This window comes from Uranotaenia lowii, chromosome 3, assembly GCF_029784155.1.
Source record: "Uranotaenia lowii strain MFRU-FL chromosome 3, ASM2978415v1, whole genome shotgun sequence".
NCBI lineage: Eukaryota > Metazoa > Arthropoda > Insecta > Diptera > Culicidae > Uranotaenia > Uranotaenia lowii.
The window spans coordinates 174,475,544-174,500,073 of NC_073693.1; the positions used below are offsets into that span (position 1 = coordinate 174,475,544).

Consider the following 24,530-nt stretch of genomic DNA (forward strand, 5'->3'; position numbering starts at 1 on the left):
AAGAGTTTCGAACACCCAGGAGAATAAATAAGCAATGTAAACACATTTCTGAAGGCGCGTTAACTCAACGAAAAAAAAAAACAACAGCACCAAACAGGCAGAAAATGTGAGCGGCATGTAAGATACCAACGACGACCTACCCACTAGTCCAAACATAATACTCGTACGGTAAATGTATATAGTAGTACGTCTCTATCTCAGCATGAGTGAACGGCAGTATCGAAAAAAATGGATGCAAAATTGGCCTCGCCGTTGGAGCTGGTGTTGTTTTTAACGGATACCGACCAAGGAGTCGAAAATTATCCCAGGAGGGTGCCGGTAGTTGTGTGATTTTTATCCTGAACGGATGCGAAAAACATCTTTCTACATCTCGGTAGACGTAGTGAAACCAATAGTGGCCATACTCGTGTTCCGCCTGGAATTGGAACGGAATTAAAGCGAAGTTCAAAAGTGTTTTGTTGCGGGAAACAAATTCGGGAACGGAAGTATACAAAATGGCTGTCCATATCCTAGATGATGATCATTTTGCCATCAGTGCAATCGTGGTGGTGGCTGTGCAGATCATTTTCTTCCTAATCGCTGCCATCTTCCAGCTAGACAAGCTAACGGATTTCGCCGGCGGAGTTAACTTTATTATCATTGCCTTGTTGACATTCTTCCTGGGTCAAATCGATCGCGCCGTTAAGGTAAGGTGGCCAATGCTTTTCACAACAAAAAAATTACTTCCATTCATCTTTTTCAAGACACATTTGTTTCATCTCGACAGCAGTAATACAATTAAACAATCTGAATTTACCCGAACATGCTCGTGTTTACCTGTATAGGGAAGGTGAGGGCATAATGAGCACCCAGGGCATAATGAGCACCCAGGGCATAATGAGCACTCCTTTTTTCTACATAAGTACGTATTTTCTTAAACAAATTCTCATAAGGACTTGTTTCGTACTACCCATAGTATTAATTTTTCACCAAAAAAGAAATATCCTTTTCATCTTTACAGAAATATTAAATAACAACCAGCTAGGTTCTCAAGTGACGAAAATATTATAATTTTTGAGCACCACCATACAATTTTTGATTTTTCACTTCAATCAATTTTAAAACGCTTTTTTACTTTAATTTGTTCACTAGAGGCGAACAGAGCACTATCAATGAAGGCATAATGAGCATTTTCTGCCGGGGAATCTAGCAGCGAATTCAATTCGATGAAGTCAACTGAATAATAGAGCTACAGCTTGACTCGTTTCGTCTGTCGATTTGGCCTATTGGTAAGGTGTCAGAGAGGTAATCAGTAGACTCGAGTTCGATTCCTGTTCGAGGGGATTTTTTTTTGCACATACCATTCATGATTGATTTTTTTATTGTTACATTATACGGCTAATAGCATCAAAGCATCATCCGTCAAACAAAACACCAGAAACATAATGTATGAGCATGTGTTAATTCTTTAAATTCTACAAACAGACCTAGATTATTTTGTTTTTGCTTTGTTTGATGAATCTACGCCTCACCGTTTGGTGCAATCATGTTCATGAACGATAAATGAAAAAAAAATCACCTCGACCAGGAATCGAACTCGAGTCTACTGATTACCTCTCCGACATCTAACCAATTGGGTCAAACCGTCAGACGTTACAAGTCAAGCTGTAGCTCTATTACTCAGTTGACTTCATCGAGTCGAATTTGCTTCTAAAATCCCTGGCAGAAAACGCTCATTATGCCTTCATTAATGGTGCTCATACTGCCTCGGGGGGTTTTCAGCTTTCGGAAAAAAAATTTAAAATGCTTTTTTAAACGTTTTTATCTACTTTTTCAAGTTTCATCCAATTAGTAGGCAATAGACTATTTGAGTGTCTGAACACGAAACAATGATGTAATTCACATATTACAGCTGTTCTCTATGCTTGAATAAACGTTTTCCTTAAGGTGGCCATTATGCCCCTATCTCCCCTACATTGCGTTTTAATCAAAACAAACTCATATTCTTGTCGTTGTTTTTTGCTTTTTTAAATTCCTTATCATCCTTATCCCGGTATTAGTTTTATTTAAATTGTTTTTACTTTTATTGCTTTATTGTAGTAATTTATTTTAAATTGATATAACGTTAACAAATTTTGATTTTATTAAGTAAATTGTGATAACGTCATCTGAATAATTAGGAGGAAAAAACATCGTCCTGGAGATCGTGGTTTGATGTTTCTAATGTTCAATAGAGTAGCAATTAAATCATCGCACAATCGGGAAAAAGTGTACAAACCGCTAATAAATGCAATATCTTTCCTTCTACACGAACCAAATCTATGAAAATACACTTTCAACTAGTGAAAATGTCCGGAAAATCGATTGGATATAGTTTCAGATGCCGCACGAGCTTACGAACAAAGCTATAGTGCTTTTTGAACCCCTGATTCTCCTATGTTTTGTAAACAATTGATTTGGACTAGATAATTTTGCACACAAATAGATCTATCTTGTGAGATTTTTTTTTTTTTTTTGAGAAATCAAATGAAGGTTGTAGAAGCTACGATACGCTCCGGAAAATGGATTAATGTCTGATTTTACTCCTCTATATTTTTCAAATAATAATGAAAAAACTATGTTCTGACTTGAAAATTTTGAACCAAATAAGACATTTCTTGTGCGATTTTTTTTTTCGTGGAATGAAATAAAGGCTATTTGAGCCACCGCACACATCGGAAAATGAAGCTATGGCTGTTTTTATCCTCAATTTCCCTACTTTTTACAATTAATTCAGAAAAAAACATGTTCAGACTAAAAAAATGTTGAACCAAAGGCAAGGCCGGATTAAGCCTTCGGGGGCCCGGGGCAATTTTTCTAGGGGGGGCTCTATGATTCGATTTTTTTTTCAAATGCTATCCCAAAGAATACATTACATTTCAAACGTGTAAAAGAACTGGAGATGAGTTCAAAATACTGTCTTCAAATAACCATGTTGTCTGCGTAGAAGTTAGTTTCTGGTACCTTCAAATAAAAGTTGTTAATTAATCACATGCACACATCGCCGAAGAGCTTAGAAATTTAAAAAAAAATTAAAGCTCTGATTTGAGTTGAAAAATGCAAAATTTAATTCTCATTTTTTTAATACCCTTATCACCAACTAAAATTCTCTGATTTAGAAAAATGACCAGATAGATATTTTAATTGATTTTCATTTCAGCATAGATCGTCTGGTTTGTGTTTCATCGAGAAATATTAACCTCATGACAATTGGGAAGCATCCTGAAGATTTAAAACATAGAATACAAAATTCAAAAAATAAACATAATAATTAAATTTAAATTCCATAGAGATACAGATATAAGAGTTTAGGAGTTCCAGACTAAAAATCAGGTTATATTCAGAACAACAACTCAGTGTTTCAAATCTAAATCAAGTTTTGAGTAACAAAATATGAATTTTTTATGAGTTTCAAAGTTACAATCAGAGCCATAGCAGAAATTGCACCACATGTGTGTTTCAATTTTATATCTTTGAAGCACAAAAATAGTTTGTGAATATGTTTTTGAATATGATTCTCATCAGACAAAAAAAAATTATTATCAGAAATGTGACAAAAGTTTCATTCGATGCCCTAAAAGGGGTATGAGTACAAAAATGATCGATTGAAAAAAATAGTACCTTATACAAAGATCCTGGGTTCTCAAATTCAGAAAAAACATGAAACTTCAGTAACTGAAGAAACATCACAAGACTTGAAAATATCAATGAATAGTAGAGGATATAATTTTGGTTAAACCAGTTGCTATATGTTTCAATACGAATTTTAAATCTAAGACAGAATTTGGGATGGAAATTCAAAAGAGATACTCTGTACTGTCGATTGGTCCAATTTATGCTACTATATTTTTTTTAATATTTTATTTTCAAAAAAAGGGAGGGAAAAGGGTTTAGAATTTATAAACCAACGGAAATTTCAATAATAATAATGATTGAAAAGTGAAAAGTTATAAAAATACCCGGTATTAACCTAGATACTGCCCGGGTAAAATTCGGAAATGTTTATCATAAAGCTTCTCTGTTCTCTCTTAGCACTGAGTCAGTTTTGGTCAAATGAGCTGCTATTTTAGTGCAGTAACCATTACTTGGAAAGTTAACGTAATAATGAACAGTATTAATGTGCAAGACGTTTGTATGTAATAAAAATGCGGAGATGTTCTCTTTATTTTTTTGGTTCTGTTCAGAATATCATGATTTATACGTTTCGATAAAAAAAAAATAAATCTGATGTATTTTGCCTCATATTTTTCTCATTTTTTTTTCTAATTCGGTTTACAATATTTTTTTACAGATTTAGGGTTAAAAATTTTGAAATTCAATACCAAAATTTTGACATTCTCAGCCCGCAAAATGCGGGAGAACTCCTTCACTTCTTACTCTAGAGGGCCCCCTTAACTTATGCAAGAGAAAAACTATTCGCAATATTAATTCACAGAAGCCCCTTTAGTTGCTTTTTTCAAGTTTTTATTCCGATTTTCTAGTTTTGATTCCTGTTCATTTATTTGTAGAACTTGAATTAGTATGATTAAAGTAATGTTAAAACTTTTTTTCTCCTCGGGGGCCCCCCTGAGGCGGGGGGCCCGGGGCAATTACCCCTTTTGCCCCCCCCTTTAATCTGGCCTTGACCAAAGGCGACATTTCTTGTGTGATTTTTTTCCGATGAATTGAATGAAGGTTATTTGAGCCACCGCACGCTTCGGAAAAAGAGTTATGGCTTAACTCTTATTTGAAAAAATGTAGGGGAATTGAGAGTAAAACCAGCCAAAGCTCCATTTCGATTCAAATGAAATCATTTGAAGTAATATTTGGTTTTTTTCAAAGAAAATTTTCAAAAAATGTTTTTAAAGAAAAAGTAAAAGGGTACTGCATACATTTAGGGGTAAAAGATACTACAATTCATGGCCGTAGGAATGGGGAGGTTTGGGGGTTAAACCCCCCCCCCCCCTCCCCTATGAGCGTCCATAAAGCTAGCGAGATATTATACTCTAAACTCAAAATTTTATAATCATTATTAACTTATGATAATAGAGTAAAATTATTCAAGAGTAACAATCTAGATTAAAACCTAACGCCAAAACCTCAAAAACCCATCCCAAGTTCAAAATTCTATGAAATGAATTTGTGGCTTTATCGGTGAGGGTTAAAGAATTGAAAAGAAAGACGGATAGAAGATCAGAAGAAAATTCTAAGGTGGTGAAAAGAGCGAAGAGCATTTGAAATAGAAGCTTGAGCATATGCTAAATTCTTTGTCCCGCATCAATTAACTGTATTGAAGAAGTAGTAATACTTTGTCCGTTCGGCACATGTGCACACTCACATGGCGGTCGAACCATAATTAACTGTATCGAAAAATGTAGTGCCTTCTCTATTGGGTACTACTTCTTCAATACAGTTAATTGATGCGGGACAAAGAATTTAGCATGTGCTCAAGCTTCTATTTCAAATGCTCTTCGCTCTTTTCACCACCTTAGAATTTTCTTCTGATCTTCTATCCGTCTTTCTTTTCAATTCTTTAACCCTCACCGATAAAGCCACAAATTCATTTCATAAAACAAATTCACGGTGATTTCTCCTCTTAAAATAGTTCAAAATTCTTTCAAAACATTCAGTTAATATCATTTGAAATCGAATCGAATAATCATAAGAAATTAGAAATGAAAAGCGGCTTTGAAATCCTGGTTAAAATTTGGTTTTTCATTTCATATCACATTTGAATCATATTTTCGCAAATCATATGAATTTTCAATATTTTGATAATGATTTTCCGAACATGAAAAAAGGAGAATTTTGTTTTTTATTCAAATAAGAAGTTCTTAAACTTAATTATTGCACAAAATTAATATATTTTAAGCTTCCAAATGGCGATCCAAAATTGAAAACTCAGATTCAGATTCATCTTTTGAAATTTATATTTTAATTCAGATTCACAATACAGATCAAAAATAAATAATTGAAATAATGAATTAAGATTAAACCAGATCTTCAGAATTTAAAAAAAATACATTCATGAATGAAGGATTTAAACTTGGCTCATAAAATTTTGATATGGAATTAAGATTCGGAAATCGTATTTTTTAAAAATTTCAGAAATCGTATAGAAATTCGGAAACAGATTCAAAGTTCAATTTTTTGAATTCAGGTTCAGAATTCAGATTCAGAATGCAGATTATAAATTCAGAAAAAGATTTAGCTCGTAAATGAGTTTTTCAATCAACATAATATTGTTAAGTAATTCAAGAGAACATGAACTTAAAAATTTGTTTGTCAATTCGATTTCCAGATTTTAATATTTTATTAATCAAAATGAGTTTATATGTACACACAATTCATGTGAAAATCACAAATATAAAGTAGAATTTGAGTTAATTTTCTAAGCTTTGTTTTATGCAAAAAAAAATCACAAATTTTATTTATAAAAAAATCATCCACAAGATTTTCAAGATGGAATTGATTCTTTATGAAAAATATTTGCTGTTGGAGAAACATGAACTTGATTTCCATCTAAAAATCCGCTCAAAATTTTATATTTTTCTCGGTGGACTGTTTAACATTATTAATATAGCAGTTTTTTTAAACCAAATTTCAAACTTAAACCATAAATTTGGTTCAAGTTTCCATCAAGCAAATTAGATCCGAAATTTTTTTTATCACTTACTTTTTTTTGAAAATATTTATTTTTTCCATCAAGGTTAGAATCTTGGAATTTTAAAAGAGTTTGGAAAATTGGGCTTGTTTGATTTGAGTAAAGAATAAGCTACCCTAAAAAAAATTATTTTATGCTCAAATCAAATAAATTTTATCTACCAGTCTCTTTAACAAATTCAAAGAATTTAACTATCGTTGAAAACAAACTCCATATTTTACTTCCTTCCATTGTTAATATTTAGGCTAGGTTAAGGACCACTTTTCTAAAGTTACGATTTAATACGAAAACTTTTATTGAGTACTGAATGAAATAATCATACAGTTACAAACATCATTTGTTTTGATTTTTTTTTTCATTTGTGCATCGTTGGGCAAAAATCATAGGTGAAATTTAGTTACCAACCCCCCCCCCAACCCCCCCCCCCCCCATGAGTCGGTTCTTCCCTGCTACAATTAATGTTTTGATGGATGAAATTTAGAAATTAGCAAACGCGTGATGCAAAACAATCATATTCCAGAATACTGAAATGAGTTTTATAACATGAATCTTTGATTTGCATTACGATGCATTTTAGCCCAGACCGACTGGTTGGTAGCTGAATTTTAAAAATATTAATTTAAAAAATTGATATTTGTACACTAACACTGTTGTTTGTTGTTTTCATAGACTTTTTTCGGCAAGAATTAAAACTAAATTACTTGCCAGTTTTTCCAATCGTTTCGAGCTACTTTTGGCGTTTCACTCCTCCTCATTGGACTTTACATTTAAATTTATTAATTTTATAATTTACGCGATCGTCGTACTGGCGTACGCGTTTTTCTGTTTTCTCGTTGCTCTGCCATTTTTAAAGTTTTGTTTTTTTATAAAACAACTCCTAACGGTTTGAGAAATAAGTGAAAGTTAAATTTGCAAGAAATCGAAAAATTGTATTATCGTGCTCATCGGAACACGAACACGGATATTCTAGTGATTTGTGGCAGAAAAGCTGAACATGCAGCAAACATGGATGCCAGAATTAGGAGGACCACGGCAGACGGATCCCGGACAGGAAATCCCGGTTAGAGCTTTCCGATTTTTTTACTATATTTTCACTTTCCTATGTATTTATTTACATTTTTAACACCTAAATATGTGGATTATGTTCATATCCTGTGGGGCAGCATTTCCACGGGTCGGTTAGTGAGTATTTCTTATTTTTGCTTAATAAATACCAATGTATGGTATTAGTATTTATAAGGAAGAATATACAGTACCGGTGGAAAATCCAGATTGCAAAATTGTAGGATAGACGATAATTATTTTTTTCTTGAACGAAGCGCAAATAATGATGATAAGAAGTTCGGTGTACATGACTGCGAGATTTTGAAGATTTTTTCTGCCTTTTTTCCAGCAGTTGATGTAATCGTATGCATCGATTGCTTCGATCGTAAAAAAATACTTGATACAGAAATCCAAAATTCAAAGTTATGCAATCGAGAGTTTTTCCCTAATAATTATTTCACGTTACGATATGAGGCAAAGAGTTAAGTTGCACAGATGAGTTTCCAAAAACGATCTTATTCAGTTATCACAACCTACATAACAAGTTGAAAATTATAAAGAACAAGAAGGAGAATCACTTCATCCATCAAAAAAAAAAATATTTTAAATATCTCCTTATAAATATTCTTCAAAGTATGATAAAAATATCTTAACTCCAAAAAGTCGTTTTTGAAAACACATTAAGTGAATCAGGAACAAGAATGAGAAAAACAAGTTAGTTTGAAGAAAATTTAAAAAGATTTTTTACGTAACTATTACCTTCTTATCACTACCTCAAAGATAGAAAGTACGAGTTTCCTTATGAAAAATCTAGGAGGTGTAGGAAAACTCGATCGCACCATTATCAAAATGGATCCTGATCTAAAACCTTTCCTCTACTAACACAACCCATTCCTTGGATATTTAAATATAGAATCGCAGACGTATGGACGGTTTCTATAGTAAGAGATATTGACTTACCTTTGTTTCTGAATTTTTCAAAATTAATCTTTGGAATATAAAGGGACAAAAGGTTGTTAATTGATTCTATGAAGTATCCTACTAACAATCCCTCCTTCATTCCTCATTTACTACTAGGACGTGGCCGGCGCCGTTATTGATCATTTTCAAAGGAAGAGCATGAGTTTTGTGCATTGTGAATGAACTGCTAGTCTCAAGCACCATTCTTTTGGCCCTTGTACAAAATTGATGGCCTCGATCAATCACGGAGTAGCAACCATTGGCGAGGTAGAACCTGTTCTGCTTAGCCACGCCAACGATCGTGGAATTTGAAGTGTGTAAGTTGAGCAAATCTAATCTAATCAAATATTTTATCTGAAGTTTCAAATGAATGATTATATCTAAGCACTTCAAGTTCAATGATTCAAGGTGGATATGAGTAGTCAACTAAGCTAAGCTAAGCTTTATAATTTTCGCGATCGCCGTACTATAATTCGCCGTCTGTTGTTTGTTTTTGATGTTATATTTATACATTGATCTGTCAGTGTCTTGTTCTTTAAAAAAATGGAGTTGTATGCTGATTTGAAATTTTAAGTTTCACTCAGACCGACTGACTTCGGTTGCCCAAACCCAAACATTTTATTACAATTCCATGTTGTGCAAGTCTAAGTGAGAAATTAGCCAGATATTTTTAAGAATACGATGTTAATGTAGCCAATTTTAAAAAAAACTAAAGACAAAACACCGAAAGGTAAAACAACAAATGTGGTTTATAACATAAAATGTGAAGGATGTGAAAAATCCTACATTGGAAAAACAAGTCAATTTTTACAAAAAAAAAAGAATGAAATAACATAAAAATGATGACAAGAACAAAACAATAGGAGGAACCGAACACCAAAAACACCAAAGTCTCAAAGTACAACACCAGAATCTGTGCAGAAATGTTTCACATAAAAAAAGAGGCGACAACTACGTTGATAACAAATAGAAAGATTCAATTAATTTCTAATCAGCATACAACTCAATTTTATCAAAGAACAAGACACTGACAGATCAATGTAAACATATCATCAAAAACAAACAACAGACACGGAATTAAAGTACGATTATGGCTAGATTAAGTAAGAAAATTAGTTCTTGTAAAGTGGAAAATTATACAATTAATTATTTAAACTTTAAGGTTAACTGAGGAGGAGTGAAACGCCAAAAGTAGCTCAAAACGTTTGAACCAACTGGCAATTAATTTCGTTTTATTCTATCCGAAAAAAGTCGATGAAAACAACAAACAATAAATCGCGGCGATTAACCAGTTAATCACTAACAGTGTTTGTATAGGATAATAAAAGCAATACAAAGTTTGGAGGTGATATCATTAAACCAATCCGTCTTTATGAATTAGGTTTTTTACGGTATCGAAATATGTTAAAATTTGTACATCTATTGCTCGATTTTTTAAATTTTCTATGAGAATCAAAAACTTTAAAAAACTATCTCACGATATAACAAACTATGTATATCATTATCATTTTGTTACCTTCAAATGATACCTTTATCACATAATATTAAAATAAAAATTGAATAAGTGTTATGATATGTACAAATGTGGCATCTAACCCTGCTATTGCATGATGCTCCGTTTGACGGTATTGTTTACAAAATATAGGGGAATTATGGGTTAAAAAGGGACTAAATCTCTGATCGTATGCTCGTGTGGCGTCTGAAATTATGGCCAATAGATTTTTCGGAACTTTTTTACTACTGGAAAGTATATTTTCATAGATTTGGTTCATGTAGGAGGAAAGATGTTGAATTTCTTCGCGGTTTATACACTTTTTCCCAATTGTACATCGGTTGATGTTTTCTCTGGAGCCACTCTTTGACAACTATTTCTGAAATAATTGAGAGATTATTGATTGTTATTTGTAGTGAACAGATTGTATATTGTATCTACTCATTCAACAGGAATAATAAATCTCAAACATATTTCAGGAGTCCCACTGAAAAAGTGGCTCCAGAGAGTAATTTCGATTTTTGATCGCTACAAGTTAAAATTCAAGCATTATTTTTCTCCGATCTTCTGGCTTCGCATATATAGACTGCCCCATTAGACTGAGTCGATTTGTGGTCATTTATGAATTTCGCAAACCCCAATTTTTGGCAGAATTTTTAAGCAACGTTTACATGAGTAAATTTGAACTTTTAGGTGTGAATGGGAAAATTGAATATATTGTACTAAAAAATCAATAACATTTTTGTTTCTTATGTGGAACTAAGCTTGATAATGGTTTCTGTGCCAATTTATAAATTCTTCAAAGGAAATTTTCCGCTGAACAACTTTGTCGAAGACCTATAACTTCTCACCTAATTAGACAAAACAGTTATTAGTTCTTTTGGCATTGATAAACAATAAATTAAATTGATATCACTGATGTGGTCTTACGAAGAATTCCATGAAAAGTAGTCATGCAATAGAGCTGTAAAATGATAAAGATACTTCCTCTATACCTCCAGACATGTCCCCGTGAAACACCTAATAACTTATTTGTCCAAAAAGAAACAAAGTTACGGTCTTCGACAATGTTGTTCAGTGGAAAATTTCCTTCATAGAATTTGAAAATTGGTACAGAAACAAAAAGCAAGCTCGGTTCCACAGAAGAAACAAAAATGATGATGATTTTTCAGTACAAAATATTCAATTTCCCTATACAAACCTTAAAGCTCAAATTTACTCATGTAAACGTTACTTAGAAATTTTGCGAAAAATTAATTTTTTTGAGTTTTGAACTAAAACTAAGTTTTAAGACCCCAGGGTCTGAAAAATTCATAAATGACCCCAAATCGACTCAGTCTACTGCCCCATGCTGCTGGCAACTTTCAACCTGTAATGTCAGACCTCCAGGACTAAGAAATCGAAAACTTCAGTTCCACTTTTCTCTTCGCCAGAACAACTCTATAGTTGATAGTGCCCTGATTGATATAACAAGAACATTTAATCGTTTTTCAAAGCTCTTCTAATTCGACCCCTCAAGGAATGTGATCAAAATAAGAATTCTAGCTATGTTAAGAACTGTGTAGTCTGTAATCCCAATTTTTTTTCTTGTAAAATTATTTCAATGTTATCTGGATCATAAATTTGAACCGTTTATCAGAATCTTATAAGAATTATAAAAATCTGAAACATATTCGTTCGTACTTTTGATTTTTCTCACCCGTTTTTCATTTCTTTCTACAATTTTGTTGCTCGAAAATTTTAATTACTGAAGACGCCGTTCTAAAGTTATTCTTCTCTTACGAAGCGAAAATTGTGTCAAATAAAACACATTTTAATAAACTCGAAATACAACTCACAGAAGGAGACTCTCCGTGTTTTTTTTTTCTTATAGTCAGCCGGAGCTTCGAAGCGACAAATAAGGCAACTTCACCTTCACAAGAATTTGATATTTATTTAGAGGATGATGCATAAATTTCCATATAAACTGGCGCTTCATATATAAAACCGCCGTCAAGTCCCCGGGCCAAAAAGAAAAACGCAGCGGAAAACGCTTGCATCCGGTGCCGATTCAAAACGAGTAGGACTCCAGAATAGGCACTCAGAGTGTGTGTTCTTGTTTGAATGTTGGTCTCTGTCTCTCTCTCTAGGCAGGTATATATCACACGACTTCGTGACTGTGGCTTTCCTGGCGATAGTATCTCTTTCCTGTGTAGAGCTATCACCGTCGTTCTGCCCGTTCTGCTTTGTGGATGCTGGGACGAACACGGCCCAAAAGAACAAACTCGACTGAACGCCTCGTTGGTTTTGTGCTTCAAGTAAAGCATTAAATTGTTGTGGTCCTATATGTTTACGTTTTTACGCTCATAACATATTTAATTTATATTCATGAAAATTATTAACATGTTAGGCGAATTTTCTGACATTGTTTCAGTTAATCTGGATTAATTTTTCTTTTTTTTTTGTTTCGATTATAGTCGTTTTACCATCTTTATGGCATTCGCGACTTTATCAACGTTGCAGTTGGCGGATCGTTATTGAAAAACTTATCCGGTACAACTGTGTTCGATGTTTACTCTTGGGCTCGAACTCGCGGACATCTGCTCAGGAGACAACAGACTTGCCAACTGAGCTATATCACAAGCCCCAATCTGGATTAAGTTATGTCGGTTTTGTCCATGTAATGTGAAAAAGCTTCGTATAGTATTTCAAACAATATTTTTAACAACATATTTCTTTTTATTTTTTTTTATTTTAACTAAAATAAATTTTAAAAAAAACTTTTCAAGAATGGTTCAATACACTCTACGTTGAAGGTATTTGTGTTTCTAACGAAAATGTGAAGTGAAAGAAAGAAAGCTCGAATTGGGAGTACGTTGCCTATATAGAGTGTCCCATTATGTCTAAGCACGATTTAAAATGAACATATCTCTTCATCTCCATAGTCGTGTTTTACAATCAATCGATAAAAAATTAGATTCCAGTCAATCATAGGCCAGTGATCGAATTTTTAATCGAAGACTGCTCATTAGACTGAGTCGATTTGGGGTCATTTTTGAATTTCTCAAACCCTGGAATCTTAAAAGCTCCGTCTTGGTCCAAAACTCATTCATGATTTTTTGTACAATTTTTCTCTGACATTAATATCCAAAAATATTAAAAAATAACTATTTCAGATATTTAAATTTATGCATCCGAATAATTTCTTGGCTTGTAATGATCCAATGCATAAAATTTAATAACCGAGATATTATATATTATTATGTTCAAACAAACGCTTTGTGCGTTTGACTCCCAACTAAAAGGGGAATGAGCAGTAATGAGCACATGCTAGATTCTTCAGTTGCTAAATGCCTTTCAACTTGAATGCATTCAGATTCCATTCTCTTTAAATATTTAACTGAATCATATTTAAAAAGGATGGACTCAATTACAGCAAGTAATATTACCAGCGAAATGCACATGTTTTTATGCTATGGTCAATTATGCACATTGACCATAGAACATGAACGAAAATCAAACGATTTTCGTTCGCTTTTTCGGTTTATTTCTGATTTAAGCGTTTGCCTTTACGTTACGGCTCAAACTTTTTTTTCTGACCACCAGATGTCGTTCCATAACATTTCTCAATGCATAAATTATAGTCCTATTTGCCGCTGATAGTGTTGGTGATATTATGCTGGTTGTTTCACCAACACTTTTTAGTTTTGGGACAATCAACCTCAAAAACGACCATGTTTGTCGACCGGCTGTCCTTTTTTTTGTACCGAGAGTTTTGGAGGTTAATTGTCCCGTCTCATCTGTACACGCTCAGCAAGTGTGCGTAAGAAATGTCAAAAACAACTCTATAATCGCAGAAATATTTCCCAGTGAGGAATATCCCAGTAATTACACCATGAGAAATATCCGTGTGCGTAAAGAGGGAGATATGTGAAAATATTTAAAAAATAACTATTTGATATTTTATTTATTTCTGAGTGTATGGGAAAACCGAAAATTTTGTTCTGAAAAATCAACATCATTTTTGTTTCTTCTGTGGACCGAGCCAGCTGATGGTTTTTGTGCCAATTTATAAAATTCTCAAATGAAATTCTCCGCTTAACAACTTTGTCGAAGATCGTAACTCTTTATCTTATTAGGAAAAAAAGTTATTAGCTGTTTAGCAGGGGTATTTCTTTTCACATTGATAAACAATGAATTCAATTGACATCAGTGCTTGAGCCTTGCGAAGTATTGCCTGTAAAGTAGTCATGCAATACCTCGCTAGGCACCCTGCAGTGATGTCACTTGAGTTTATTGTTTATCAATGCCAAAAGACATACCCCTGTTGAACAGCTAATAACTTTTTTGTCTAATAAAATACGAAGTTACAGTCTTGGACAGAGTTGGTTAGCGGAAAATTTCCTTTAGGAAATTTATAAATTGGCCCAAGAAACATCAGCTGGCTCGGTTCCACAGAAGAAACAAAAATGATGATGATTTTTCAGTACAAAATATTCAATTTTCCCATACAAACCTAAAAGTTCAAATTTACTCATGTAAACGTTGCTTAAAAATTCTACCAAAAATCATGGATGAGTTTTGGACCAAGACGAAGCTTTTTAGACCCCAGGGTTTGAGAAATTCAAAAATTACCCAAAATTGATTCAGTCTAATGCTCATGTGCTTCAGCACAGACTGATTTGTGATAATTTTGACCAATTTTTTCAGTCTTTTGAAATGTTTTCGATGGAATCCGCAGGTTTCACATGTTTTCTCAAATACTATTTGGTATGGGCCCAAAAAGTTTCAATTGGTTGAAGGAAAGCTATAATTTTATCATAATAATCCCCCGAATGCTTTAAGGAACTTTCCAAACATTTAAAAGATTCGCATTCTATTACAAACCTTTCTGATCTTATTTGCATCGAGAAATCATCATCTTACAATAGAATCTGCCGAATTAAATATCCGCGAGAATCATCTTCATTATCAAGCACACTTTACTGTGATTATCAATATAAATTTTAGTCTCGATAAGTTGTGTATTTCTTCTCAAATTCATTCTCTCACATAATATTAAGGGTAAGCTCAACACAGCACTTACGCACAAATGATGGTTACTTACTGTAATGCATTATATATTGCGTACAAAGCGTGTCCTCTGTGCATTTTCCCATTGTTTGTTTTAGCTTTGGCGAATCACATACACAGAATTTTAGCTCATACTCAGGAAACAACTTATGGTCAGATATTTTGATCGTTACTGGAATTGAAACTATATCCTTCACGCAGGGATAAACTAGTTATTATTATCACTTGTAGAGGATTTAATCCCTGATATTAAAACAACATGTTAAGGAAACTTCTTACTCAGTTTCTCTGCGAACCATCATGCAATTTAATAAGCGATGCATGGTGCTATCACTTGCATTTATTGATTTGGTCTCTACAAGTATTTTCTTGTTCAATTCTAATATTAGGTGATTTTGATTCCTAAACCAGTTGTACGTCTCGGTGGTCGAGTGGTTAGCGTGGTAAGACGATAATCGCTGCCCACTGATGGCATGGGTTCGATTCCCATCTCGGTACTGGGTATTAAATGTTAATCTTAAGTTGTCCATGTCATTTATTCAGTCTGTAAGCCTAAATCGGCTAAGACGGTGTGTGTCTTTTAAAACCAGTGATTTTCAAAGTGGTCCCTACCATCCCCTGGGGGGCGTTGAGGATCTACAAGGGGGCGGTGAAAGAGCTCAGAACTAACAATTTTTGTTGTATTTCTAGATAAATTTGTTCGGAAACAACCCTAGGGGGCGGTGATCTCTAAAATATCCCGATTGGGGGGGCGTCGAGTGAAAAAAGTTTGAAAACCACTGCCTAAACAGGCTGTCTTCTCAACTCGCCTTTCGAATTCAACCTTTCCTCTCAATTCACTTGATTTCCCGTCAACAACTCAGGCTGTCCTCTCAACTCGATTGATTTCTCATCATTAACACAGGCTGTCCCCTGTATTCGCCTTTTAATTTCAAGCTGTCCTCTCAACTCGCTTAATTTCTCATCAACAACTCAGGCTGTCCTCTCAACTCGCCTTTTGATTTCAAGCTGTCCTCTCAACTCGCTTGATTTCTCATTAATAACTCAGGCTGTCCTCTCAACTCGCCTTTCGAATTAAAGCTGTCCTCTCAACTCGCTTGATTTCTTATTAATAATTCAGGCTGTCCTCTCAACTCGCTTTTAAATATTCATTTTCAACTCGAATTCTCCTTTAAATCCGCCGATTCTTATTTGATATTACATTTAGGCTTTCTTACAAATTACCTCGCCTAAACGTCACCGTTTTTTTTCGAAATTCGCTTTTTTCGTTATTCAATTATATAAAACATAGATTCATTTACTTCCATGTGGACTATAGGTCACTTTTTTCTCTACACTGACCGAAAAAGCTCAATAAATCATAAACCAGACAACTAATTCTCGTTATAACCACTTTCTTCATATAATGGGGGGTAATGGTAAAATGGGTAATTTGATAATTTACTTAATTTTGAAGCTCGTCTAACGCAAATTATTTATTCGTGAATTTTTCAGGATTGTTTATATTTTTCAGTTCGATTTTCTCCTTTCCGATTCCGATTTCCAAACTTTGACTCTGCGAAAAGATTTATGAAAAGGAACCTGTCACGGTCGCCAAATGTGCGATCTGGTCCAGGGCTCGGAAGCACCGGTGTGTCAACCACTCGACCTAAAACGCCGGGGGAACCGCTCACTACCGCTCGACTCGTTCTGCGTGGCGTATACGCTCGCGACGAATATCCGAGTGTGTAGTCGGTGCTGCTCTGACTTTGATACTGTGCGGCTTAAAAGCGCCACTCCGGAAAGGAGACCGCACAGCTAGGTTTGCCCGGATGAGACTCCTTTGAACGAGTCGTATGCATTGCTCCCCAAATCGAGGAGGGTCAGGACAGCTAGACTACGGAAATCCCCGAAACGACCAAACTCAAACCTCCGCCTAAAAGTAGCGAACGTTTGCCAACTAAACGCGTGACCAGCAACGCCTCAAACCGACCAAAGACTCACGATGGTTCGACGACACCCATACCCGAAGACTCTCATCATTGGACAATCTAACGTTCATCCCAGAAATACTCCCCGAACCTGGAAGCGTGGTGGACTCAATATTCTAATGCGCAAAGCGCAGAGCGAGCAATCGAAAGGAACAACGACCGAAGCGAAGTAAACATTTCTGGCCAACTTCAAACTCAATTCTGGCTAGGGTTTTGGATCCATTGTATTTTAAGGGCGAAATAACCAATTACTAAGGGGTACATTTGGTGATTTTAAGTATATTGGACTAATTATAATTAACTTGCGTAGTAACATACATAGTGTTCTTTTCGAGCTACCCTTTCGGTACTTAGCCGTGTGCCATTTCTACTATCTAACCTCTCAGTGCTCTTGCTTGTCTCTTATTCTCCCCGGGGCGATATTTAGTTTGGTGAGGTTGGGGCGGTCATAAAAAATGGCTTATCGACCGATGTGCCTCGACAACCTTATTTCGAGGAACGGACCATGTGTCAACCGTTCAGAATTTATAGTTTTATGATTTTTATGATCGATCAATTTTCATTGAAAGGTATCCTCCTTTAAGGACGGACCCTCATGGAAAGCACCTACTTGTTTTGCTGCTGCTGCTGCTGCTACTGCTGCCGATGATCGGGACGACGGTGATGCTGATTGGCTGCTCTCGCTTCCAATGAGTGGTTGGTGGAGCAGTTAGCCAGTGACTCTACCGGATGTATTTGACGTTGGCGGGGTTGCAAATACACCGGATATGCTTCCAGTGTGACCAGAAGTACCCAGCCTTCTTCCAGCCGATATGGTGACGGATCGAGCTTGCCGGTTTTTTTGATTCCAGCGAAGAAGTTTAGCCCAACGGGCTGGTGTCTCGGGGTGAAGTGTGCAGCAGGGGCTTGCCGATGATTATAATGCGATCGCTAGTAACAATTAAGGTTATTGTTATACAAGAGCACAAACGTTTTTTGGAGCACTTTTTACCTTGCTTTTTGTCAGGCACAAATAATTAACTGCTTGGCACACTACACACGGCTTATTTCTAACGGAAATCTACGAAAAGAACTTTAAAATTAAACAAGAAACTCTTACTTCACTTAATGAATTAACATACAAAACGAAACCCGAACAAAACGCGCACAACCAAACTCGTGGGCAAACTGGGGCTGAATGATAGGTTGTTAACCCTCAGATCAGGGAAGGCGCCATCAGACCTAGCTCCCCGGAACTACGTCATGACACGAAACCCTTCGGGAGATTTGGGTTTTGTGAGCACGATCTAGTTGCTCGTTTTTGCTTCTAGACCCCCATAATTAACTATCCTGCTCCCACAAGACCGGGGAGATACATCCCGAACTCGACCTCGGGAAATTCTCAATCCAGGCCGTTACTCTATGAGAAAGGTCAACTATCATTGATGATCAATATTATTTTAATGCAGCGTTCTATCAAGTTCGACTCTATGCGTTATTGTATAATGACCTTGTTCGGATTTAACTATTTTTAAGAAATAAATCTAGTTGTTGGATAAATACTATTTAATAAATTATAATAATCATGACGTTCAACAATAATTTAATAAATAACGAATGATTGAATAAATAACAAATAATTAAATAAATAACAAGCTAACTTTACAAAACGAAACATGTAACCAGGTACAACCGTTACAAGTGTCGGTTAAATCTATTCCCACACATACATTCAGTAAATAAATGCCAAATCTGACCAAAGCAGTACTGGGTGATCATGCTTGCGGCTTATGGGTATTAAAGAGACAACATACAAAGAGTCGCAGTCTGATCCCTTTTGAAATAATAAGCTTGCAACCCTGCTGTAGGGCTGCCTTTAAGACTGCTTGGTTTTGCTCGATTTGAATGACACTGACAGAAGATCGAAAATTTCAGTCGTGACATTTCGTCTCTTTGTTTACTACAAGCTCGTTAATGGGTATGTATTCATGGTGTCAGTGTTCACGAACGGTTCGAAATGCAGGCCACACATATGGCTTGACAAACCAGGGCATTTTCACAGATTTTTTTTCTGTAGAATTTGGAGTCTCCTTCTTGTCAACACTTTGGCCATCCCGAACAGTATTATACTGTTCACCCGGAAGCGTTTTGTAATAAAACTTGCAATGGTTTCGTCGTCGATGATAACGCACACCCATTTTCCACACAGCAGTTTATAATACAGTTTACAAGCTCTTGGTTTGACAGATTCAGCTTGTTTTTGACTCCGTTTTGGCTTCTTCTGCTACTTTTATGTCTTTAGAATCAATCTTACCTTGGCACGATGAACGATGCAACGAGAAGACTTCTTGGCCACATCCCGAACAGAAGCGGTCTTCCTTCTGGCGTAAACACGCGTGACTTTCCGGTCCAAAGTTTTATCCACCGGACCCGGTTTCCGCCCAGATTTTTTTGTCCACCAAGCTGCATTCCTCTTCATATTTCCGAATCGAGTTTGAGACCACTTCAATGCGTTTTTCGTCCATTTCGACAACTGAATCAGCAAAATGATGGGTAAAACACACCATTTGGGCCGGCTTTTCACGAATATTATGAAAACTTGAGCTCACGATACATAGAGTTTAAGTTCAACTGTATTTAATCAACAACACACAGCTAAATCGGCTGTTTATAAATACGTCATCCGAAATGAGCAGGATTGTATCAAAATCGTGCAAAGACATAATGGGACAACCTATATAAAAGTGTTAAACGTATCCGTCTTTTGGTATTATCTTGTTATTTTAATAAAGCTCTTTGTTTCGAAGGTTTTATTTTATGGTTTCATATCTCCAATTTGTTTTTTTTATTATTGAAATACATCCCGATTTGTTTACCCAGTAGAATTCTAAAATTTCAATCAACGCAAAACTCTGTTCGAAACTAAAATCCAGTGCTATCGAGTAGGTACCGATATGAGTCTTCAAACGAAAGTCAAGTTTAATTCCGTAAGCTTAGAATTCATAATCAAGTGGGTCCCCACAAGCATACATGCATACCTACATACGCAACTTGAAACAGATCTCGAATTGCCTCAATGCTCGACGAACGACTCTAAACACGAATCCACATCTGGGTAAGAAAATTACATTTTTGCTACCAATAGAATAAATTATGAAGCACCAACGCCATTGACCTAGTTTTCTGTGTCAGCAAAACAACCCCGATATCTGTGGCTTCCGGTCTCTCGCTCGATAGCTCGACGGTCGGATGGCAATAAATAATGAGAAATATAATGACAATTCAGTTTTTGCAGGATTTTATCGAATTCTTATGGGGGCAGATTTTCTAGCCGTTTACAGATGTTTGGCGTATAGATACTAATTAAAAAAAACCCGATTTAATACACTTATCAGTGGATTGGAGGCTTTCTTACAGAGTGTCAATTATCTTTGGAAATAAATGACACAATAATGGATTCCTTATTTCTGAATTATTTATTATTAATCTATAAAAAAGATTATGATTAAAGAAAATGATAGCAAAAATTACTAAACTCAATATAAAAAAAGGTGCCCAGCACGTTTTTTGGAGGATAAACGAACTTATATTCAACGAGTTCATTTATAATCCAAATAATTCAAACTGTTAAAGTTTGAGAGCCTCATATCTCGACGCTCACTAGTGGTCAAGGGGTTAACCTCCTAAACTCTCATGCTAGATGGCGTGGGATCGATTCTCTGCTGTTTTATGAAATTTTTGTCAAATTTTTGATCGCCTTTGTAATTAATTTAGCGATTGCTGGCTACTGCTGCTGAGCAAATGGCTACCTTTTTTGGAGCCAACGTAAGCATGATATGTTCTATGGAATAGAAAAATTTTAAACAATTTTGTTTTTTTTTGGTTTTGAGATAGGTCCTACAGGAAAAAAAATGCAATTTTTTGATACTGAATTCATCAAAATCGTGAAACCTAGAATAGGAGTTAATGTGTTAAGAACGTTTTTATGGAACATACAAATTCCCGGACATCATCGTAACTGAGTCGATTGGTACCTATAAAGTGGGGTCTTGGACCCTTAATTAATGATATCCCCAACTGACCGTTCCCTATGCCTTTCTGTAAGAAAGCCAAAAAGGTTTTGATAACCTTTCCAAAGTGCTTTGCATTTTTTGAAATAAATTAATTAACTATCTAATTTAAGACAAAAAAAATATATCTTAGTGCCTCTCACTTACAACGTTACAACTTTAAGAAGTTTATACAAATAATTTGAACGAAGCTGAAAATCCGTTTAAAGATCAGAACAAGAGTTAGATTCAACCTGAACAGCTGAATAAATTGCTCAAAGAGGACAAACAAATCCTTAACAAATACTACGAAAAAAATCTGTAAAATCACTGTTGAGAACGGCAGCAAAGGAAACTCAATTTTTATAGCTGATGCTTAAAAGCTAAAAATATATTTGAAATGTTAGTGAACAATATAAATACTAAAGGTTTTACATAACATACTATTTGTTTTTCCTGTTTCTGTTTCTGTCACGTTCTGACAACTGTTTTCTCCGACTGTCGGATGCTGCAGACTTAGTTTACAGATTATTAGCATTCGTTATGCAATTGACATTGATCCTTGACTAATTCATCACATCGATTGTAATTACATAACGCACTAATTCCTAATTTGTTTTACAGCAGGGGCAAATATTGTGGGGTTTTCCAAACTAGGCTGGTAACTAATGAATACTAAAGTTAGAATTCTACTACAATTCATAAGAACTTCTTGTCAAAACTTCAATCGATTTACTTTCTTCCGCAAAACTATACTTTGTACATCAACGTTTTACACCTCATGCTAATTTCACATTCATTTCCGATTTTTATTATTTATTAAGACTTTTTCCATCATCTATGGGTCGCCCGGTAACTAGGGTAGGTGTACCCTCCTCCGTCGTATCCCTCTGATTCGTCGCAATTCAAGAATGCGTGTTTTAGAGCCGAAAAATCACTTTCCACTTTAATTGGCTACCTCACATGATAAACTTAAGCTTGTGAATTTATTTTCTGTCACAAATTTGTCACTTTTTCTTTATTAATTTAATATTAAAATCGCGAAGTGAATTGAATTATTGACGCACTCCGCCATATTGTAAAACGAACTTACACCCAAAAGAATTTGGAAATTATTTCTACGGGATTTTTCACGTAAACTAAGATTTCGATGCATTATATCGATTCTATGTGAACTTGTAGTAACCACAGTGTATCCAGGACGCCCCGGTAGTAACTACTTTACTTCCACATAACTGACTCGTGAATTTCACGTAAAGTCTAAGTGGATGATTTCAAATCCGTTTTGTGCATTTTTCTCCAGCATTTGGTGGTACATTCATATTGGAAAATGAAATAGAGGTCTGTCATTGTTTGCTGTTGTGAAATTTTTCGAAGCCGTTGCGTCTTTTGTCATCAGCGAAACATGTTAGCAAGGAGGATTTAATCTGTTGTGGATTTGTCGTTTTGGTAAGTGATTATGATGGTTAATTGTAATCAGCTGATTTTTGTTTTTTTTAAATTTTTCTGATAGCAATGGCTCTGGACTTCAATGGCTTAATTGGTGGGACTATCCGAATAAGATGTTCAACGGAACACTATTCACGACAAGGTAAAATATGTTTTGTTCAAAAAATACATTTGTTATTAATGAATACTTTTCAATTTTTACAGGATTCCTAAAAGAAAGCTGTGATTCTGAATGTACAAAAATAAAAGTGTTTTTTTTATATTTAATAAGTGTAGTGTTAGTGATAAATATGTTGTGCAAAGATTGTGAAAATAAAGTTTATTCACAAAAAAAATAAGTTTTTTTAATCTAATGAAAAATAACAAAAGTAAGAAGTAAAAAACCCCCTTATTTTCATTCCGATATTAAAAACATTCCCCGTAGCTTTCATAAACAAGCCGCGTCGAACTCACAAAAAAATCACGTAAAATGAAGGTGCTTCCCATGAAGCACCAATTCTTATAGGGATGCGTTTACATATTGATTTCGTAGCATTTACGTGAAAATCAATTGGATAAAAATTATGTAGTTTTTCACGTAGCCACTACGTGCAGATTATTTTGGGTGTAGTAATCCCCCCAACGCGTTTCTTTGTTTTATCGCTTCCTGTCAATGCATATAAAGATCAAAATCATAAAATTCGACAGAAAAGTGTTGAAATAAAATTAGAAAAATGATTTCAAACTAATCTGAACTATATAAATTTGTCAATATTCGATTGAAATCGATTCGCTCGGGCCCCATAATTCGTCGTAATTTTGCGACAGGAATAGGAAACCGTTTTGCAAGAATTGGAATTAGACCGGTTCATTTTTACTATTTTTTGCTGAACACAGTCGAGCTCATAGAGAATGAACATAATGGATTTCCAAGTAATCACAACACAATACAGTAATTTTGTTTATTTTGAAGCTAGGAACTTGATGCGCTGGGAGATAAGTGCAAAAAGTCCATTTATATTAATAAATTACTTGAATGTATTCAGCATTGCTTATAATGCATGGTTTCAAATGAACAAAGAATTGATGGATTTTTTAGCTTAGTGGTTGGTGTTTTACAAATTATTTACTAACAGTATCGTGCATAATTAAATAAACGTTTGGGTGCACGCAAGAATATCTCCAACTTTCACATTTCTAACGTTCAACTCCAATGACATTGTTTCTTCAAAATTTTAAGATTTGATTGTTTCTGGTTCTATTATCTGATGACACTAAACCTTTCTCTCAAACCTTCTTGTTTGAGAGTAGTACTATTAAAAATGTTGATGTTCTTTAAATATATGCAGTTACTGTGTAAATTTGTGCCATGTAATTTGTGAAAAATGTCTGTTTGAATGTTATAAAATCTTATTTTACAGACAAATCCTGGATCATGGCAGCCCAGTCCGTTGGAGAGTGTGTTGGTACAAAATACATTTGCAGGGTGGATTCAATTTGTGAGGTCTAATATTGTGCTGCCTGCAATTGCCTTAGCCAAGCAATGGTACCTAGCTACAAAAACGCTACCTTGGGATTTCTTGGCATGTCTATTTTATTACGACTTAGATCTCATTCGAACTTTGCAGTTATCCTGCGCGGTTGATCCGTGCGAAGTAAATAATCGCATTTGTATGAACCGCAACCGCAAAATTTCAAATCTATCCCTCATGAGGGAGGAATAGTTTGACACAATTTCGGTAAAATTGAATAGAAGGTATAATACTTTGCTGCCTGCAGATGCAATGGTAGACCTGTTTAGAATAAAGTTATCCTAATTTCATAGCTTATTGCGACTGGTTATTCGAGAGAACTTCTGCTGTTATCCTGCGCGGTTGGTCCGTTCGATATAAGCT

General features: G+C 35.0%; 1 protein-coding gene across 1 annotated transcript in view; it reads left to right on the top strand.

Annotated features, from left to right (window-relative positions):
• The first annotated feature begins 6 nt into the window (after positions 1-6).
• The window catches only part of LOC129754200 (uncharacterized), a 99,118-nt gene continuing 74,594 nt past the window's right edge, over positions 7-24,530 (top strand). The window contains exon 1 of the mRNA XM_055750094.1: positions 7-686. Within this exon, the coding sequence (XP_055606069.1) occupies positions 495-686 (192 nt within the window). The 5' untranslated portion in view covers positions 7-494. The remainder of the gene's footprint in view (positions 687-24,530) is intronic.